The 18,938-nt window shown below is 41.1% G+C and overlaps 2 protein-coding genes and 1 long non-coding RNA gene across 4 annotated transcripts; 2 read left to right on the top strand and 1 right to left on the bottom strand.

The window, feature by feature from the left end:
- Window positions 1-106: 106 nt before the first annotated feature.
- On the top strand, window positions 107-1,489 carry LOC118505838. The gene is made up of 2 exons (XR_004905454.1): window positions 107-587; window positions 694-1,489. It is a non-coding gene; the product is annotated as an uncharacterized LOC118505838 (long non-coding RNA).
- Window positions 1,490-9,411: 7,922 nt separating this feature from the next.
- Window positions 9,412-11,024, top strand: LOC118505837. Its single transcript, XM_036042195.1, has 4 exons — window positions 9,412-9,561; window positions 9,977-10,108; window positions 10,248-10,706; window positions 10,815-11,024. The coding sequence occupies exons 2-3, from the start codon at window positions 10,086-10,088 to the stop codon at window positions 10,693-10,695; spliced, it is 471 nt and encodes a 156-aa protein (XP_035898088.1). The 5' UTR covers window positions 9,412-9,561; window positions 9,977-10,085; the 3' UTR covers window positions 10,696-10,706; window positions 10,815-11,024.
- A 13-nt stretch (window positions 11,025-11,037) lies between these two features.
- LOC118505836 (AP-1 complex subunit beta-1) lies at window positions 11,038-18,250 on the bottom strand. Of its 2 annotated transcripts, none has more exons than XM_036042194.1 (5): window positions 18,091-18,250; window positions 17,015-17,147; window positions 16,722-16,892; window positions 13,786-13,971; window positions 11,038-13,725 (listed from the first exon to the last, which is right to left on the bottom strand). In XM_036042194.1, exons 2-5 carry the CDS (start codon window positions 17,120-17,122, stop codon window positions 11,401-11,403), a joined length of 2,790 nt encoding a protein of 929 aa, XP_035898087.1. In that variant the 5' UTR covers window positions 17,123-17,147; window positions 18,091-18,250; the 3' UTR covers window positions 11,038-11,400. The 2 variants fall into 2 exon arrangements, with proteins under 2 accessions (XP_035898087.1, XP_035898086.1); XM_036042193.1 differs by lacking the exon at window positions 18,091-18,250 and adding an exon at window positions 17,227-17,379.
- Between the last annotated feature and the right edge of the window lie 688 nt (window positions 18,251-18,938).

Below are 18,938 nucleotides of genomic sequence, written 5' to 3' on the forward strand. Positions count from 1 at the left end.
CAGCTGTCAAATAGTTCAGAATGTTTACACCTCCTACTCCACACGCTTTGCAATGATTCTTGTTTTTCTAGCCTTTTTTACTTTCCAATGTCAGCAGTGAATTCGGTCCAAGGCAAGGTGTATATATTTAGAAGGTGAATTTTTGTCGATTTGGCAGGTAGACATTTTGGATTTTGGCCGGTCGAGAAACTTCAAAGTTTGTTTACTTAATCATATGGTTTGGGACTACCAAAATAAACAAACATAAAGCATCGTTTTTCGGTTCAGTAAACCAAGTTTCTACATTTATCATCGTCGTTGCACATAGCACTGAAGATAAACAGTTCCTTTACCAGCTCTAAAAAGAAATTTGCGTGACGTTGTTTTCTTCATACAGCTACCAAAGGCCTATCGGACGTATCGAATTACGGCATACCACTCGATAAAATTACACTGGTAGATTAAGTGAAGCTGTTCGATTCTCGTGCTAAGTACCATAAATTACAAGGAATAGGATAGAATTGTGCCGCATCCACCTCGAAACCCTTATCTTTCGTACCCGTCAGGCGTATAATGCTTCACTGGATAGCATTAGCAATTATGCGTAGGTAAGTATTTTATGCATTCGTTGTCCAGTAGATTGTATGGATGCTTCCTCTATTCTTCATTCATCTGTGGTTTCAACGAACGACTAATTCGATTCTCTGCCATCAGATTGTTCGGAAAGTTTCACTATGATTTGAAAGCACCAGCACCACCAGTGCGTGGACCGTAAAGTATCAGTATCATGATGTGCTGCCTCCACTGGATCCAGGTAAGGACTCCATCGATCATCGGTGTAAGAACGTTTATATTGAATGATACTGTAAACTGTTTACGGGGCATTCAATATTTAAGGCAAGAGGGAAAATTTGTAATTTTTATTCGTGAACAACACAACCCAACGTGTGCAGGTGCCAACCGTTTACAATAAGTCTATTTTAAAGCTGTATTTGCTGTTCATTATTTTTATTTAACGATTCAATGAAACGGAACAACTTTACTCAGCGTTTAAACGCTTTCTTTCAAAACGACGAATATATATGAATACACATTTCATTCAGTGTTATATGGACAGCGATAAACGAACAACGTCGACGTTGTAGCCAGGACGGTAAAATTTGCCATTAACAGAATCATCACATACTTAAGACATTTTTTGAAGGTGATTGAAAAGAAAGAACTTTCACTTCGATGTCCAGGGAGTCAAAGTGCTCAGCAAAAATAAGTAAGGATATTGTTAATGTATCTAGTGATTAAAACTACTTCTACAAAACCATCGTTATTTCATTTGCGGACTAAACATAGCTTAGAAGTTACGAATGAACTAGTTGATTGAGATATGTAGAGACCGGCTCTTATTGCTCTCTGCTTTAGTATATAGGAAAACTTGTTTGTAAACTTATGTTAATATTTATAATTTGGCTTCATTAAAGTTGATCACATTGTGTTCATTACTCTTGTTACTGCACATTGTATCTTACTACTAGTTTCTACTACTTGCCCACTCTTTCGAACAAGTTTATCCGAAATGGACACGTAGCCGAAAGAAAGAAACTCAGTAAACCGCTGCAATCTTCGAACCGTGGCGGCTTCCGAGTTCGACTCCGCCTGATACAGTTAACGAGTTCGCTATACTCTTCTACGCCTTGTGCCAACCGAGTCGCGGACGAACCTTGAAGGTGGGGCATGAGTCCGGCATCTGCTTCATGTTCATTAACCATCCTTTCGGCTTTCGGTCTCAGGATATCTACACCATCAAACAGCTCAGCAAATTAGTTTATCGATGTTTTAATACGTTATGTGTCCCGTGCTTTCCCCTGTAACCAGTAATAAAATAATTTAATCAACCGTTTTGAATAGAATGACAAAAAATTAAGAGATCGATTATTAAAACATTTTTCATTTCAAAGAACGAAATAAAAAGCAACAAAACTGTGTTTTATTATCACATTACTAATGCTTTTCCTCATGTTAACATGAGTGGTTTTTTAAGTTTGATAAAATGAAAGTGAAAAAAATATATGGAGTACGATTCAACATTTAACGAAATTGTGAGATCACTCGATTGTACAAGTTGTTAGCTTTCTTGGGCTTTTAAAAATCAGAAAACAACAAATATTCTTTGGGTTTGACCAGTAGTGAGGGAAGATATATTATTGCAAATTGTAAGTCGTCTGTATCATAAAAAGCATCAATGTCGTTACTGGAAAAATAGTAGCACATAACTACAAATCCTTGTTTTGTGAATCCTACGATAACATGGAAAAATGTTATGTTCCGACGTGTACAATATTACATAGTACTTCGAAACTGGCTTTATATGGTCGATGTTGGTTGCATAATAAAAAAAAATCTAAAATGGATTTACTTTCTATTTATAAATTGTATTAAGACCGATATAACACCATTATTCAAACGTACAAAAAATAGATTACGCCACAAGAAAGAACGAAAAACTGAAAAGCTGCTCAGCTATTATCTACAAGCACTAGTACCTTGAAGAATTAGAAACATTTTCAAAACGGGTGGATATTTGGTTTAGTATTTCTTTTTAAACATATAGATCATTATAAATCATTCCCAAGAAATGAAAATCAAAAATTGCCTCGATTGAAATGTACGTGTCAGTGGTGAACATGTAAGTAATGCAGAAAAAGCTATGCAAATATTTAAGAAATTAATTCTTATGCACATATCATAACTGTGAGCGCTTTGCGAATGAAGGAAAAACAAACATGGCTTTGATTACATGTCGACAAACTAGGGGAGCCCAGTAAAGATTGGCTACTCATTGTTTTAGCTGTACTACGCATTATTGAATTACAGTATAACCATGATATCTTGGAGATATTTTTTTCTCACAGCCATTGCAAAATAAGGGGTGTTTCTGACCAATCATCTGAATCTGCATTCAACGAGTTTGTTTGACTCTCAGAGTTCATCAGCTATTATTTTTTCTTCTACAGACATCAGACACTCTCAGTCAGATGTAAGACAGATGTTTGAGTATAACCATGTTCCACTGGAGGTGTCAATCCAAGCGACTGTATTAATACCTTGAGTAGCAGTAGCCACACGCAGAAAAAAAAACAAGAAAAAGATGGATGGAAATTCTTTTAAGGTTACATTGTAAATATTTTAGTTTCAAATTCCCTACATCAGTAAGGATCTCGTACGATCAACTGCAGGTCATACATATTGTCAACCTCAAACCCTTGTCGGACATTTACCGGTAGGAGGTTTATTTGAGTCCTTAAATGGATTTTTAAAAAAGGGATTGAGAATGAAACAGATTTTATCTATATCCCGATGAAACCTTACTTAAAAAAAGTGGAATTGTGGCTCCTGCTTAACACATTCAGAACTAACCACCTGAATCATCCTTCGATTCTTATATAATTCTTTGCAAAACCTCGTGTAATTGCAGGAATGAGATATTTTAACTTGAGAAAAACGAGCTTAAAAACTGCAAAAAATACCAAAGAATTATTAAATACTAATCTAAAAAAAAATAAAAAAAATTCATTTTTCCGGAATTCTCACATTTAAAGAGGTAATTTATAATTATGTGCCATACGACACGAACGATTTAAAGATTATTGACATCACAAGTTTGTTTGATACCAGGTAATCTTATTATATTTTCGTCACTTTATGTGATGATCAGCATTTGGAATTTGCTATTGAAACCATGTAGACCAAGTTGCTTTATAACAAAATATAAAATGAAGTAGTCCTAAATAAAATAAGTCTTGGGGAAAACACCGGGCCTCGGTTTCAAATAGCCCAAAAAACTTGGTATGAAATGAAAACGAATCATCCCAAATATAACCGAAATTTTCGGCACCTGTTAGCTGATTACAGCACAATCCAATTAAAAATCAATTAATATCATCGAAAATTGAAATTCTGAACATGTGAAACACTAATTTCTGACAATAATAATAAAATAAGGCATGTCAATATATCTTCAAGCTTACTGTAATTACATTTCCATTTAACACCTAAAGATAATCTATCTTTCAATAATGTCGATTAAAATCACATATTAGGAATGACTAAGATTGAATGAGTCTTTCAAGACATCTATATTAAAATTTAGTAAAACAACTGGAAAACCGTTTTGGACATTCCAAATTTTGCTTCCCAAATACATCGTAAGGCACCTCGATCGGCGCAGAGAGGAATTCGCAAAATAAATTTTCCCCCTCACCTGTTCCCACCCCCCATACACCCATCCACCGAGAAGTAGTACCAAACCCAGGGTATAAGGGGAGTTCGCTGGAAAATCATCCGTTCGGGTCGGTTTCACGTGTCCGGTCCCCGATGTTGACCCTCCGGCCGTGTGCCAAGTTTTTCCTGAAAATTCGGAAAACTGTGGGAGATTTTCGCGGACCGGTTTTTTCGTCTCCAAACAGCGAATTCTCAACCGATCCGGACAAATAACGCATCGATCGATGCGGACCAACGGGACCGATAGTTTGGTGTACCGTTTGGCCGGATCACACCCACCATCCGGCAACCAGGGCCGGAAAACTGTTTTTCCGTGTTTTTCCGGGTTTAGAGCGGAGCTACGCGTTCGCGATGTTCGGCAATCTTGCGCATCTCATCGAGATACATCTAGATCCGGTCAAAGATCGGATCATTCCGACCAGCAAGGGGCGCACCATCCAAAAAACCGTTTTTGGCATTCCGAATCCCCCCCCCCCCCACCCCCCCAAATTCACCGTGTGACACCTCATTCGTATTTAGATAGATGGTCATATTGTATTTATGTACATCCTGGAGTTTCTATGCACCCCGGAGTTTCCGTGCGTAGCCCTGTGCCCGGGCCTCTTAAGTTTCTTCCATCTACAACTTTCATTCATCTTCCACCCTTCATCCTTCCTTGACCATGGATGCATCTTGGACCTCCGATCCATTCCACCCCTTTTATATGCACCCCCGTAACCGCTTGCTCATTCTGTAATCCGTGCGTAGCCTTGTAACCGCTTGCGCATCCGTGCGTACCCCTGTAACCGTGCCTCTTAAGCTAGTCGTTTAGTAAATAAAAGTGAAAAACGTAATCCTCGTAACGTAACGTAATAAAAGTGAAATTAAGATAAAAAATCCGTTATAACTTACATTTGTGACCCTGATTTTTATTATGAAAAATAAGCAAACAATTGTAAATTGCTTAAAACAATTATAAATGTGACTATTCTTAATTCATTTTTTTTTGCTCAGAATTAATTTGCTTATAATTGCACTAACGGTGTTAGACAATCCCATACCCAAAATGTTCTGAAAATCCGTCTTTAATCAAAAGATGATGATGATTCCCTCCTCTTACCCCGATATTTAAAAAAATGTACTTGTGGAGAGTGTTCAAAAGAAACAAGTAAAATTACGATTTCATATCGTAGTTTTCAGATACTTTAGCTATTGAATGTATGAGCTTAATCAAATCACATTTCAACTTAATGGAAATTTAATTTTAGGTATTCATTTGATCACTACACTATTGACATTACGTTTTGCCATCGTGAATGCGAACATTTGTGTTTGCTTGATTTGAGCATTGCTACTTAGCTTTTTTGAAAAAATATACGATTTCTCGATTTTCAGTGGCCATCCAGATTACCTAGCGGCCTGCAAAGTAATCAAAAGCCTATTGCCATATGTAAGTAAAGGTTAGCCAAAAATTTTATACAAATCGGTACAAAACTAAATAATCCGGAATACACCACACCTACCTGGACAATAGTCACAACACATCAACCGCACCGAACCAGCACCAGCAGCGACGAAGAACTTAGCAACCGAATTGCTAAGTTGCATTCCTATCATCCATTCCTTCCATCCCACACTCTATTCCCTTAACCTACCCTTCCACGTACAATTGTAAATTAAATATAATTCAAACATATACATTTCTTTAACTCTCGCAATAATTGTTCGCCTCCCGCATGTAAAGAAAAGAGGCGAATATTGTATCACAGACCAAAAGTTTCTATAAATAATTAAAAAAATATCACAAAATATTTGTAGATTATAAGCTAATTAACAAATATGAAATATAACAACAAAATTGCATCAACATAAAAAAAAACATTTGCTCCCAGCGTAAAATTATCAAACTTACTCAAATTAACTAATAGTTTTCTTAAGTTTCTTGGCGTATTTTCTTTGGCATGGGTTATTTCGCTTGAGGTATGTTCTTTGAGCTTCAATTCGTTTCATATTTAAATATCTCATTCTCACTAATATTCTTTGCTTTGCAAAGGTTCTAATAATATCGTTTGGATATTCAGGAAAATTAATTTGTAAATGGCGAGCGAGGGTTTCCACGATCCGGGTGGTTTGTTTAAGTTTTCCATCTTTGTGGAAATTAAGAAAAATTTGTTCCATTTTGTGGCCTGCTTCAAGGAATCCATTAGATGGTTTGTATAAACCGCCAGCAGATACATGATCAACAAATGATTGTGGTTGTGAATAATTATGATCTTCTCTGCTGTTGCAAGTATAATCTCCTAACTGTAATTGGGGATATTTATCTCTAAATTTACGTGCGATGTATCCAATTATATATTCCAATCCATCTTGTTCCTGTTCATTCAAATTATGAATTGGAAGTTCATTATCTGTAACTACTTCTACTACATCAGGTACTATATCAGCTTCTTCAAAAATGGAAGCTGATATAAATTTCTCCTGATGAGTTACATGTTCATACTCAACACAATCTGTTGATGTTATGTATACATCCGAGGCAATATGATTTTTGCTGTCTGATGTACTTGTAATAGAATTAATAATGCTGGGCGATTTGCCAAGAATCATTAAACGAATTCTGTACATGCAATTCAAACGGGATGGGTGATCATACGTACCTCCTTTTTGTCGCAACTGAGAGAAAAAATTTTCCAGTAGATCTTGATTAAGCTGAAATAAAATAAACATGATATGATTAGTTCTAATAAACGAAAAGTAAATATTTTTAATGTGTTTTACCTTATGCGTAGATAAGTAAATAATGTTGTGCTTTTCCTTCATGTCTGCAAACAGCATTTTCACGGATGTTATCTGCATCAAAATACTTTTCTGAAAAACTTGTATATTGTTTTTTCCTACCACTAGCATGTTCGAAATGAAAGTATACATATTATCTAAAGCTTCAATTTGCTCTTCACTTCCCATGAATGATCTTTTATAATGTAGTTTTGCATTCGGGCTATATGAGCTAGAAATGCTAAACCACAAGTCTACCATTTCTATAATATTTGCCAATTCTTTTTCATTTGGCAAATATCGCCGCAATGAAATGGCTGTAGTACGAGATAGTAGCTCTGCTGCTCTACGCACATTTTGTCGTTCTTGACTTGACAAAATCAAGTGCCCCTTAGTAAGCTTGAATAAAGGAGTCATTTCAGCTCCTAATCTACCTTCTACTAGATCAAGTAATGGTTTTGCAGAAATGACTTGATCTTTATAATTAAATCCATGATCAACGAGCCAATTTCTCAATAATTTTAGTAAATGTGGTGCGTCTGGAAATACATATACATTTTTCTTAGTTATGGGATGCTCAAAATACGGTTTTTTATAATCTTGTGCACCTAGCTCTTTCCAACAACTTATATTAGTCGAACAATTGTCGCTTACGATCCCAGCAACGTTTATACCCTTTTCAAATAGTTTCTTTATAATAATAATAATGATTTCTTTGGTCATTTTTTTGTCAAAACCAATATAAATCGGCTGCTTCCAATTCTTAAACAAACCTCTAGCCATAACTACTTGTAGGTAATTATGAGGACCAACAACTTCATCAGTTGAAGGATCATATTCCATTGTATGTTGCACCTTCATCTCATCGAAACTTAATATGCATTCCGCATCTCTACTGTTCAATGTACTAATAAAGTTACCGATAAATATTAAAACATCCTCCAAAATGCCTTCGCTTAAATTAATAGTCCTTGCATATTTTTGTAAGGTCGAAATTGATGGTAGGGGGTATTTCATATCCCGTACCATATAGTCATATGCCCTTTTCCCAAAATATCGGAGCGTAAGAGCACTGCTAATTTCTTTCTTCGTCCATCTGACGCGTTTCTTTTCTTCCGTAATCAAAGCAATCTGATTTGATGATAGTGTGCCTTGTAAAAGGTTTTTCATTTTGTCAATCAGATCGTTCGGATGGATGCAAGAATTCTTCAAAAAGTTAAGTTCCTTTTCTAAATTTAAAACTTTTTGTTTTAGTTTAAAATTTTCAGAAGTAACGTAGTTTAAGGTTGCTTTTAATCGCAAATTAGCTTCTCTAAGTTTCTGTATTTCCTGAGAATTGTTTGTGTTCGTGGATTGCGTTGTGCTTACGGATGCATCATTGCTTGCCGTAACAGGAATAGATGTTAAGGGAGGAAAGTTTTCCAAATCTTCCTCCTGTTGATTACTCATTGCAGTATGCAATGCAGTTTTAATTGTTGGAATAGCTGAAACAAATATAATGAATTAGTCACACAAAGATTAAGATGCAATTCAAAACAACTCACCATTAGGAAGAAGAAGTCTTCGAGACACTTTAGCACCAACCAAATTATTAATTGGCATTAGATAATCATTTTCTAGGAAATGTGTTGAACATATCACGTCATTTATTGAAGGTTCCCAATTTTCCTCCCGGTTACAAAATTGAACCCAAGATTTACGAAGGGGTTCAGATTTTGGGAAAATGTGGAAGGAAATCTCCACCGAATGTTTTTTTGCATCGCATCGTTTATTGCGACACAGTGAAACAGCACAGGGAGCAGGCATGTTTAAAAGTTTTAGAAAAGTTCTTATGAAATTCGTTATGGTAATGAAAGAAACAAAATTTAACTAATGCTACTTGAAAACAAACAACAAAATATCAAACTAATACCTATACTAACGTAACTATCTTACCATAGAGCTAACTAACTAACCTAACTAAACACTATTTTATAAGAAAATTATCGTAAATGAAACTTAACTAACGATTTCAAAGAACTGTAGATGTGGATCTTAATTTAGAATCTACACATCTATCCAAGTTATAGTCAAAATCACTTAATACAAACTATAATTTTTATTAAATGATTATAAAAAATAACTATAACAAAAAATTAACCTTCAAAAAACACACTTCCTTATGATATCACTTCAAAGCCACCAAAAACACGCAATCCACAACCGAGCAAACCGAAAGTACAAGAAGCTATGAGGGTAAATATTTGTAAACAATACCTCCACCAATACCTTCTACCATTCCACAACCATTTCTTCTCCACCTCACCACGGAACAAAAACGTCAAGTCGCGAAATGTCAAATTGCTCTATATAATTCTACCTCCTAAATCTATATACCTTGATTCGGTCGGGAACATCATATGCTGGTCGTGGGAGAGCAATATACATTGGCGAGCATTGCGTGAGCATAAACATAGTTTATTTGTTGGTTTCCGCAAGCAATTGTTGCACCTACTGCTGTCAACGTTTAGCTGCTGCGACTTCAATCTTTCTGCTGGCCTCTTGTTATCGGTAAGTCCCGTGCAAAATATTATAATTTGCCTGAAATGGGCACAGGATAGTGTAAGAATCTGGGCTAGAATAACACTTGCATCCGGAATGATTAGATGGGTAGAAATGTTTCTAATCACACTTCATTTAAAGCCATCGAGAAAGGAGTTCCAGTTGCGGTTCGTTGCCTTTTGTAATGCGTGGCAATGCATGTGGCCAGTAGCAAGTAAAATCGCGTTCAGACATGAGTTATGCACAGAGCTGTGGAACATTCTTTATTATTCTGTAAAAATGATTTCTTTTTTTTCACTCTAATGGATATAGATTCTCTGACGATTCATAAAAGCCCTTAAAAGCGTTCTAGAACCTCAGCTCAGAATTACATATGCGGACATTATGAGTAAATATGTTTCAATCTATTTATGTATTCTCGCAGACAAAGAAAAAACAACGGAACTGGTGCAACGTAGATGAGACGGCAGCAACCCATCGTCATCATCATCTGCCCCATCGCCATCATACACTGGTACTCAAAGTAATTCACGATGGCAGGGCCAATAGACACGAGGTAATTCCTTTTGTTTACATGCAACCCTTCCCCCTCCCGCCTACCCCATTCTCTCGTTTATGCGCTATGCTGCGGATACGCATTTATGCTTATGCACCGCATTTACGCAGTTACGGTAACGGATGAACTCTCGTTGTAGGAAACGTTCGCGCGAGGAAGAACAGAACGAATTCATGCCACTGTCGAAACGGATCAATAATCTGCACCTCAACAACAACCAACACAGTATTGCGGGAGGCGGAGTGCTGCCGGAGCAGATAGCGGCCGACCATCATCATCTGCTGGGGGCGACAGGATCGTGTGCAATTAGCATCCATCACAACAACCATCCTCATCATCTGCTCGGGGTGATGGCTGGCAGCAGCTCCAGCAGTAGCAACAGCAGCAATAGCAATGCGAGCAGCAACGGGTCATTCAGAATGCCTGCCAACAGTGGAAGCAATAGTCCTGCGTCGACCATCTCGATTAACGGCGAGCTGCTCGGCGATTACTGTCCGGTGCTGAGCGCAGAGGAAAATCCCCATTACTTCACCAAAAATAAGATTCTGTACGAGCTGTACGTCGAGCGGATGAGCCGGCTGCAGTGAGCTGTGAGTAGGTACGCACACGCTAATATGGGAGGAAGTTACTACACGCCACTGATTTTCACAATTACTTTTAAATTCGTTTTCTCGAACAAAACTTATTCTTTTGTAATTATATTTAGTTTTTAACACCATATTACCATACTAACGTACGTATTTTGTGACGAGATCTTCACGCGGGGGTCTGCATGTGAAAGGATTATTATCGCTGCTTGGAAAACGAAACATGGCATGCGTTTGTGTCGCGGAAGCCTTAATAATAGCAAGCGGACAGCGTTTTTGAAGCTGCTGGCGATTCTAAATAAAATCAAAATCATAAATTATTGAACCAACGTCGGATACGGGTAGTTTTTCTTTTATATCATCATCGATTACACTTTATTTAGTCACCAATGGATGTGTGTGTGGGTTGGCGGTACATATGTGTCTGTTGGTATAACGCGTTGCTTTTATCTAGTATGCGGCGTTCGTTACTAAGGGAGAGATAGACGCTTATTCGAAAGTCTACTAAAACTCATGGCTCGTTTACACTGTGCAGGAATACACTTATATAGGCGTAATTAGAATAGAACTGTCACCTTACGACGCGAGTTCATGTCCGATAACGAAGATCTTCCTGATACTACCACCGCCTACGCGGCCATCCTTGTCCAACGTTTACAGTCTAATGGAATATAACAATTTTAACACTATGCCCTAACCGGGGGCTTATGGCGAACGGATAATCTGCTCGTACGCCGCAAAGATGATCGCCCCAACCTCCACCGAGCGCGTTTTCAAGCTGAGCGTTGCGTCGGAGCTTCCCGGCGAGAGCTTCAGCTCCAGCAGCACCCAAATGTTGTTCGTTAGCTTCAGCGATTGGTACAGCATGTCCTGGCCCTCCACGTTACGCTTGGCGATCGTGAAGATGTTATTGGCCGTCATTTTTGCCGCTACCGTGTCGGCCGTACCGACAATACCGTGCAGATTGAACTGTATTTCGTTCGCGGCCGGAATTTCCTTCCAGGTGGTAAGGAACACGCGCTTGTCCAGCTGTCCGTCCTCCACGAACAGCACGTTTCCGTGCACGAGGCAGGCAAAGTAGAAGATGTCCACGTTGTTTTTGATCGCCACCTGGAGATTGTTCAGCGGCTCCATACGCTGCACCGGACCGGTTGTGCCCAGCGGAAGGGACGTGTCGACCGATTGGGAGGGTTGTAGCGGGGCGACCTGCAGCGGAGCGCTCGGCACCAATCCGAAGCTGTTCTTGTTGAGCTGAATGGCAAACCCGGTCATTGCCTGCATCGCTTTGTTGGTGAATGTCATGTCCATGTAAACTTGGCCGGCGCGGCGTGAGAATGTTCCCTGGATTTCGAGACCTTTGCCCTTATCCGCTGGGAGCCAGGTGATTTTCGGGATTTGGATCATGTTTGTGCTACTCACTGGGCCAATACCAAAAATGTCCCCGAGAAGTCCACCGGCAGCTGATCCACCCGCCGCAGCGGTAGCCGCTGGTGCTGTGTCGTTTGTAGCAGCGGGCCCGCCACCGAGCAGGATGTCCAGCCCACCGCCGAGAAGGTCCACATTACTGCTTGCTGGAACAGGAGCGGCTGGAGCAGCCGGTGCACCAATGTCCATCGAGAGGAGATCACCAATCAATGATTCCTGGTTGGGAATGACGGTAGCCTCCGGGACGGCGGAGCTTTCCTCGCCAGCAGCCGATGCAGAACGGTTCGGAAGCGATTTGCGAACACCAGCACCTCGACCCTCAACGAACGCCGTCGGAGGTTTGTGGTATACGCTGGCCAACGAACTAATGTGACAAATCAGCTCATCCAGCAGCGTGGGCTCCAGCAAATCGGTCTCCTCCGAAATGAGCGGCTTATCGGCCAGCACCACCTCCTTGGCTGCAGCCGGATCCGTCGACAGCAAACGCCAGTAGATGAATCCACGATCGCGCAGATCCGGGTTGTCCGAGTCTTGCGTGGCTAGGGAAAGAATGTGCTGGACGAGCTCTTGGGTGTCGGCCGGACGCTTGAGGAACAGTTTCACCACCGCCGTAAGCAGCTGTAGCTGTACCTGGGCATTTTCGTCCTGGAAACCTTCCAGGAAGCCATCCAGCAGCTCATCGGCGTTATCGATACGCTCCGCATACTCCCCGATGATCCACACCATCGAGGCACGTGCTTCCGGTTCGTCCAGCGTGTCCAGGTTCTCGCACAGCGTACTGATGATGCTCTCGTACTTGTTCGGGTACTTGCGGAAGATGTCCTTGATCACCACGATCGCTTCCTGGACGACGTAGTTCACCTTTGTCTGGATGAGATCCAGCAGCGTAGACACGCACCGTTCCGCCGACGGTTCCACCTTGATCGCACAGCGTCCAATCGCTCGGACGGCCTTGCGCACGAAATCCACATCCACCTCGGTGGCGTACTCCTTCAATTCGCTCAAAACCTGCGCAATGTTGCTTTGATTCGCCAGCCGAATCATAATGTCTAGCTTCTCCAGCTTCACGTAGATCGGATCGTTATACTTCACGAAGAACACCTTCATCTCGTGCTTCAGAATGTCCGGACGCTTCTGCACGATCAGATTGATGTTGCGCAGCGCCACGTACTGCACCTCCGGCTCCGAGCTTAGCAGGGTGACCAAAGGCGGCGCGAGCTTTTTGGTCAGCATGGAGCAGAAATCACCATCGCCGGCTAGTATCTCCAACAGCTTCATCAGCACCTTGATGGCACTCAGCACCACAGCTGCGTTGGCGTGCGCCAAACGAGGCGTTATACGTTCACAGATCGATTGGGCTTCCCGTTCATCTTTGGGCGTGTAGTTCGCCAGCGAATCGAGGATAAACACCTGCCCCCATTCGGTACACTCGTTCAGTGCCGTCAGCAGCTTGTTGATGGTGGCAGAATTCATCTCCACCAGCGGCTGTCCACTTGCGCTCGCCTCGTTAATCTCGCTCAGCGCGGCAACGGCGTTCGCCACCACCATCGGGTTCGAGTCGGACAGAAGATCCTTCAGTTGGTCCAGGAACCCTTGATCTTCCACCTGCCGGAACAGTGTTTTAGTAGCTAGAAATCGATAACATAGACCACAACCACCTCTTACCATCGAGCTGGAGATGTCGTACAGCTTGGCCACACACACGGCGGCCGTCTTGCGTACATAAGGATCTTCGTCCTTCAGACACTTGCGCAGCGGCTCACACAGGTACTCCGTGATCTTGTCCACTCGGATGCAGCCCATCGTACGCACAGCCAACGCACGGATCAGCGGATTCGTGTCCTCACAGTCCTGCATGAAACGAACGATCGTTAATTATTGTCTTCAGACGCATTGCTAGGCGGCGCGCGCGCTGGCGTTTGAAATGATCCGCGAAAGTTTGCTAACAAATAAAACCAACTAGAAGCACGCTGGAGAAAACGGGAAAACTCATAACCACAATGGACACCGCTGGTGGAAGACCTAGCGCCATACGCATATATGTACAATTTTGGGTTTCAAATGAACGGAACACAAACTGGAACGAAAACTTTCAAACGAAACCACAAGTTGCATTTGATGCAGCGTCATGTGTGTATGTGTGTGTAGTAGTAGTAGTAGTAGAGTAAAAGGAGAGGCTGAGAAGAACAAAACAGGAAAGGCAAATAAAAGCAACACTGAAATGGGCCGCACGAATTGAAACGAAGCTTCAGAATTTGGATGCATCTGCGTGGAAAATGAGGAAATAAAGTTAACCAAAGATCGGAATAGAATTGCCTATTTTGCAATACAAGCATCGCCATTGACAAAAAGGACACCGAATCAAGAACGATTTACAATAAATTGGCTAAAGATACATAGAACGAACAATAACGTATGCATTAAAACGAGACTGATTTTAAGGACTTTTCATGCGAAATTCACTTCTGCTAGTAAACGTTTTTAATTAAGCCAAAATTTTTCGCCCGTCAAGAAGTTAATGATGCGGACTGAAGAATCTGAACAGAGCTAGCGTACGACGTACGATGGGGAGCTGTGCCCAGACCAGCCTTAGTCCATTTTTTAATGAATACGTTGGTGCATATAAAATTCAATAAACAACACCGCCGAGCTTTTGCGTGTCGTTCTATGGGTTGTTCTACTCTACGATAGGCAAAGAAATGTTGGCCAAAACAACAACCAAGTTGCTAACTTATTTGCTCTACTGTGCAGCTAGCAGCTATGTTTCTAAACGGCTTTTGCTCATTTCTAGAGCAACTACAAGAGCTAATTGACACATAAACAACAAGTAGTTAAACAAACTGAATCCAATAAAGTTGCTGTTCAAAACATACGAAGAAGAGTTGAAAAAAGGAAAAGTTCACCCAACGGGAGGAAGGACAAAGAAACGCGAAACGAACGAACGTAAGAACGATGCAACTCATAACAGCTTAACACAGATTTGCTTTTATTTCAACCAAAGAGTGTGGTGAAACCGAAAGAAAGGCAAACGGTCGGAAACAAGGGTAGTTAATAATAATAAGAAAACTCTTAGCTAAAAAAAACTCAATTTGCAAGATTTTGGATTATTTGATTACCTTAACGAGTTGAGAATGTGGCAAATCCTTACATTGTTTTTTTTTGTTTGTTTGTTTGTTTGTTTGGTTTAACAAATGTTATTAACAAAAACATAGAGTTTTATATTTTTATTTGATTCAGTTTTATCTCATCATAGACGGGTAATACGGTGGTGGTAGATTCATGACACACGGTTGCAACAGAACATAGAGAGAGGTGGTAACGGAAAGGGTTTCGTTTAACGGATGCGCGTGTTTGTTGGTAAATTTCGATTTCGAAAGGAGGGGGGAGCGATGGCAATAGCAATTTTGGTGGAAGATAAAGAAAACAAGACAGAAAAAGGAAACAGATACCAAGTTTAGTACTATGAGCGTGGTAATAATTAATTATTCATTGAATATATAGATAGAGAGAGAGAGAGAGAGAGCTTGAAAAATCGAGTGAAAACAGTCATTTAAGAAGCGTATATGTTAGAGAAAGGTGGTGGTGAGAACATTGGTGTGATGTGACGATGGCGAAGATGAATCGATGATCGATGGATAACAATAGTATGATTCTAAGCGCAGCAACTTATCGGAAAACAATCTAAACAATAACAGTCCAAGATGGGAAAGATAAGCACAGGCGGAATCGAAAAATACACATACAAAAACAAATATCGAATATATGCAAAAGAGTGCAAATCGGATGGTAATCGGAACGGAAAAGAATGAAAACGTAACGTCCAACCTCTCCTTTTAGTTTGTACACGATTGGTAAAGTCTAGCTCGTCGGCTGGCAATGGCAAGGGAAGACAATCTTCGGAAAAATGGCATTCGTGATTCATGATTACTGTCTGCCTTAATAAAGATGCAATCCAATAATCCCCACACACACACAGCACACAGCTGGTTATCAACAAAGTTTTATCTTTCTTTGCGAGAAGGGGAAACTCCTTAGATAACTGGCGCGAACGAAGAAACGTGGGAATCGAGCCTGAGTGTGCGCACCACACTATACGATAAGGCCCTTTTCGCTTTAACGCACGGATGCCTCTATTGAAAAAACAGTCTTTTTCAGCAAAATGTTTCAATTAATCATACTGCCGTTGGTACACGTTGGCTTCTTTTCAAAATGGCAAATATTTTGGCCACAAAAATAGACAATTGCCCAACAATATGTATCTACTGGCTATGTAAAGCTATCCAAACACCCCACTAATGTTACAGCTTTGTTTGTCATGGGCTAGAATCGCTTCTTCTGAAAGGAAACACGCTGGAAGATTGCCAGCACGGTGTTAATTTTATAAAACAGACATGAAACAATAGCTTTGAAACAAGAATGATGACAAATTTTGCTAAACTAAACAGAACTTAAAGCAGGATACGGCAAAAATCTTACATGATTCGACTGATACGATATGAACAGAGACGAAAGAGAAAGAGAGTAAAGGGGTTCGGTTCGAGCAGGGGAGGAGGAATTCGAGGATGGTTGGTGGTGTGGTACGTTGATTAACAAATACTTACCTTAACGAACGTGTTGACGGCCATGATGGCCATATCGGGCTGCGACTTGGCGTAGTTCATGAGATACAGATAGACCAGCTTCTTCAACTCCAAATTGTCCGTTTGCATGCAGTTCACAACGTCGGGAAATAGGGCCGACACATCTTTCCCCACCGTCATGCTGGCAATGACCTTAAATTAAAAGAACGGCACAGAGCACACACACACACACACAGTGGCACACACAACCATAGGGCGTTATTAATTGTTCTGATCGAATGGGGCAAGATGCAATTCCCTGGCTCGATACATACCTTCTTGACCGCTTCCTTTTTCTTCTCCTTTTTGTCATTGTTGAGCTCGGATTTGAGTTCGAAAATTTCGCCCTTCTTCGTGGTGGTAAAGTACTTCGAGTCCGTCATCTTGGGCGAGTCGAATATGCGAAGTCTGCGGAAGAAGTAGCGCAAAGGTGATAAAATATGTTAAACGATGAAGCTGTAGGGGTTTTCTCCGGGAGCAGCATTACTGGATTGGGGCGATGGGAATCATGATAGCGCAGTGTTCGAATGTCTCTCAACACCGTGCTCAACACTACCACTTTACTCACGGGCCCCAATCTAAGCAAGCGGAGCCTCAAGCGTACACAAACAGCGAGCGTTTGTTGATGACTGACAGCAGGCAGCAGGCTGATGCTAGCTGGCTGCTGTGGGAACAACTTGCTCGCTCCGCTACTTCCAACGCACAAACGCGTGTAGGGGAGCCATGGCACGCGGATAATACTCAAGAGGGTGTCAAACGACTGCAACAATTATAGCGGTGGCGGTTTTAGCACTCGTTCGGGCGCTTCGGGTGGAAATACACGTAATAATCGTGCAATAACTGGGGTCGGTGTTGTACTGCCGCTGCAAGGCAAGTGATTCAGTGCTGCTGCAATAACAGAAAACATATAAATACGCGCAGGAAGCGCCCTTCCCATCCACCTAATTAATGGCATGGCGCGAGGGAGAAAGCGGGAGCATGATGTGTCGTCATCCCGAACAAGGGGGGAAATCATGAATGGGAGGATACAGTCTTTCGACCTCCGTTGTATTTGTCAACGATGTGTAATCAACGGGCGGCTAATAGATGAAAAAAAAGATCGAAAACGCTTCACGACGAGTTCTCCAGTTATCCGCTTGCTTAGAATAGCGCCTATCTATGCATACGCGACGCTCGCTGATAAAACCAGAGCGAACCACCACCACCGTATCCGCCCGAAACCGTTCGCATCGACGCGAGCTGTGCTGAAGCGAAAAATCGATTCTCCACCAACCCGGGAGTACTACTGGGATTCTGGGGGATCTGTATCCACCGCGATACAGTGAATTAGATAAGATAAACAAGTGCGTACCTTTGCTGTGTGAAGAACGGTTAATACTGGTGCGCTTTTTTCACAAATCCGTGATAGCAGATAAATGGAAATTGATTTTAATCCGAAAAATACGCCTATTCTCCTGCTTTTCACCCACTTCTACACGAATGCAGTTTTTTCTACGAGTGAGCTGTCAAATTGCCAATGCTTCAGCAAAACAGACTTCAGACCAAGGTGTATGTATTTAGAAGGTGGATTTTTATCGATTTGACAGGGCGACATTTTAGTCGAGTTATGTCAGAGTTTGTTTACAAAAACATATGGTATGGGGCTACCAACATGAACAAACAGCCTCGATTCTCAGTCCTTTGAGCAATTTCGCTAATTTATGGGTCATCTTCGCATATTAAGTGTTGTCCCACAGACGATTGACGATATTTGGTTGCATTTTTCGTCAAAAAATCGCAAGCGATACCACCACCGGCGCCTCCTCCGACGCTGCCATCACTCTTCTCAATACCCTTCCCCTCGATCACCTCGGAACTGTTATGTCAGGTCGAGAAATGTCAATTTGCTCTAAACAACTCTACCTTCTTTATCTACATACCTTGCTTCAGACGTCTTCGCACGAAACGTCTGAATTCTCATGACAACTGACAGCACGACTGGTAAACGTCTGGTGCAGGGTTTGGGAAAGCGAAACAGAAACATTAGATGAAATTAACAGAAAGAATCTCTGATTGGTATTAAAATAGTCAGTGAATTAGAAGAAAGATTGTACCTAGCAGAAAATAAATTGTTCTAAACAGTAACTTACAATGCCCTCGAAGTTTGAATGAACATTCTTTTCTTTCCAACGGTCTTGGGAAGTGAGATCGCGGCTACAC

This window comes from Anopheles stephensi, chromosome 2 (assembly GCF_013141755.1).
Source record: "Anopheles stephensi strain Indian chromosome 2, UCI_ANSTEP_V1.0, whole genome shotgun sequence".
Taxonomy (NCBI): Eukaryota; Metazoa; Arthropoda; class Insecta; order Diptera; family Culicidae; genus Anopheles; species Anopheles stephensi.

Excerpts from the sequence above, each read along its gene's own strand:
- LOC118505837 (XM_036042195.1), top strand. The coding sequence starts at position 10,086 with ATGGCAGGGCCAATAGACACGAG. Across the intron at positions 10,109-10,247 it reads GCAGGGCCAATAGACACGAG|GAAACGTTCGCGCGAGGAAG; the intron begins GTAATTCCTTTT and ends CTCTCGTTGTAG.
- LOC118505836 (XM_036042193.1), bottom strand. The coding sequence starts at position 17,249 with ATGATTCCCATCGCCCCAATCCA. Across the intron at positions 16,893-17,014 it reads AAAAGGAAGCGGTCAAGAAG|GTCATTGCCAGCATGACGGT; the intron begins GTATGTATCGAG and ends TTTTAATTTAAG. Across the intron at positions 13,726-13,785 it reads ACGACATCTCCAGCTCGATG|GTGGAAGATCAAGGGTTCCT; the intron begins GTAAGAGGTGGT and ends CTGTTCCGGCAG.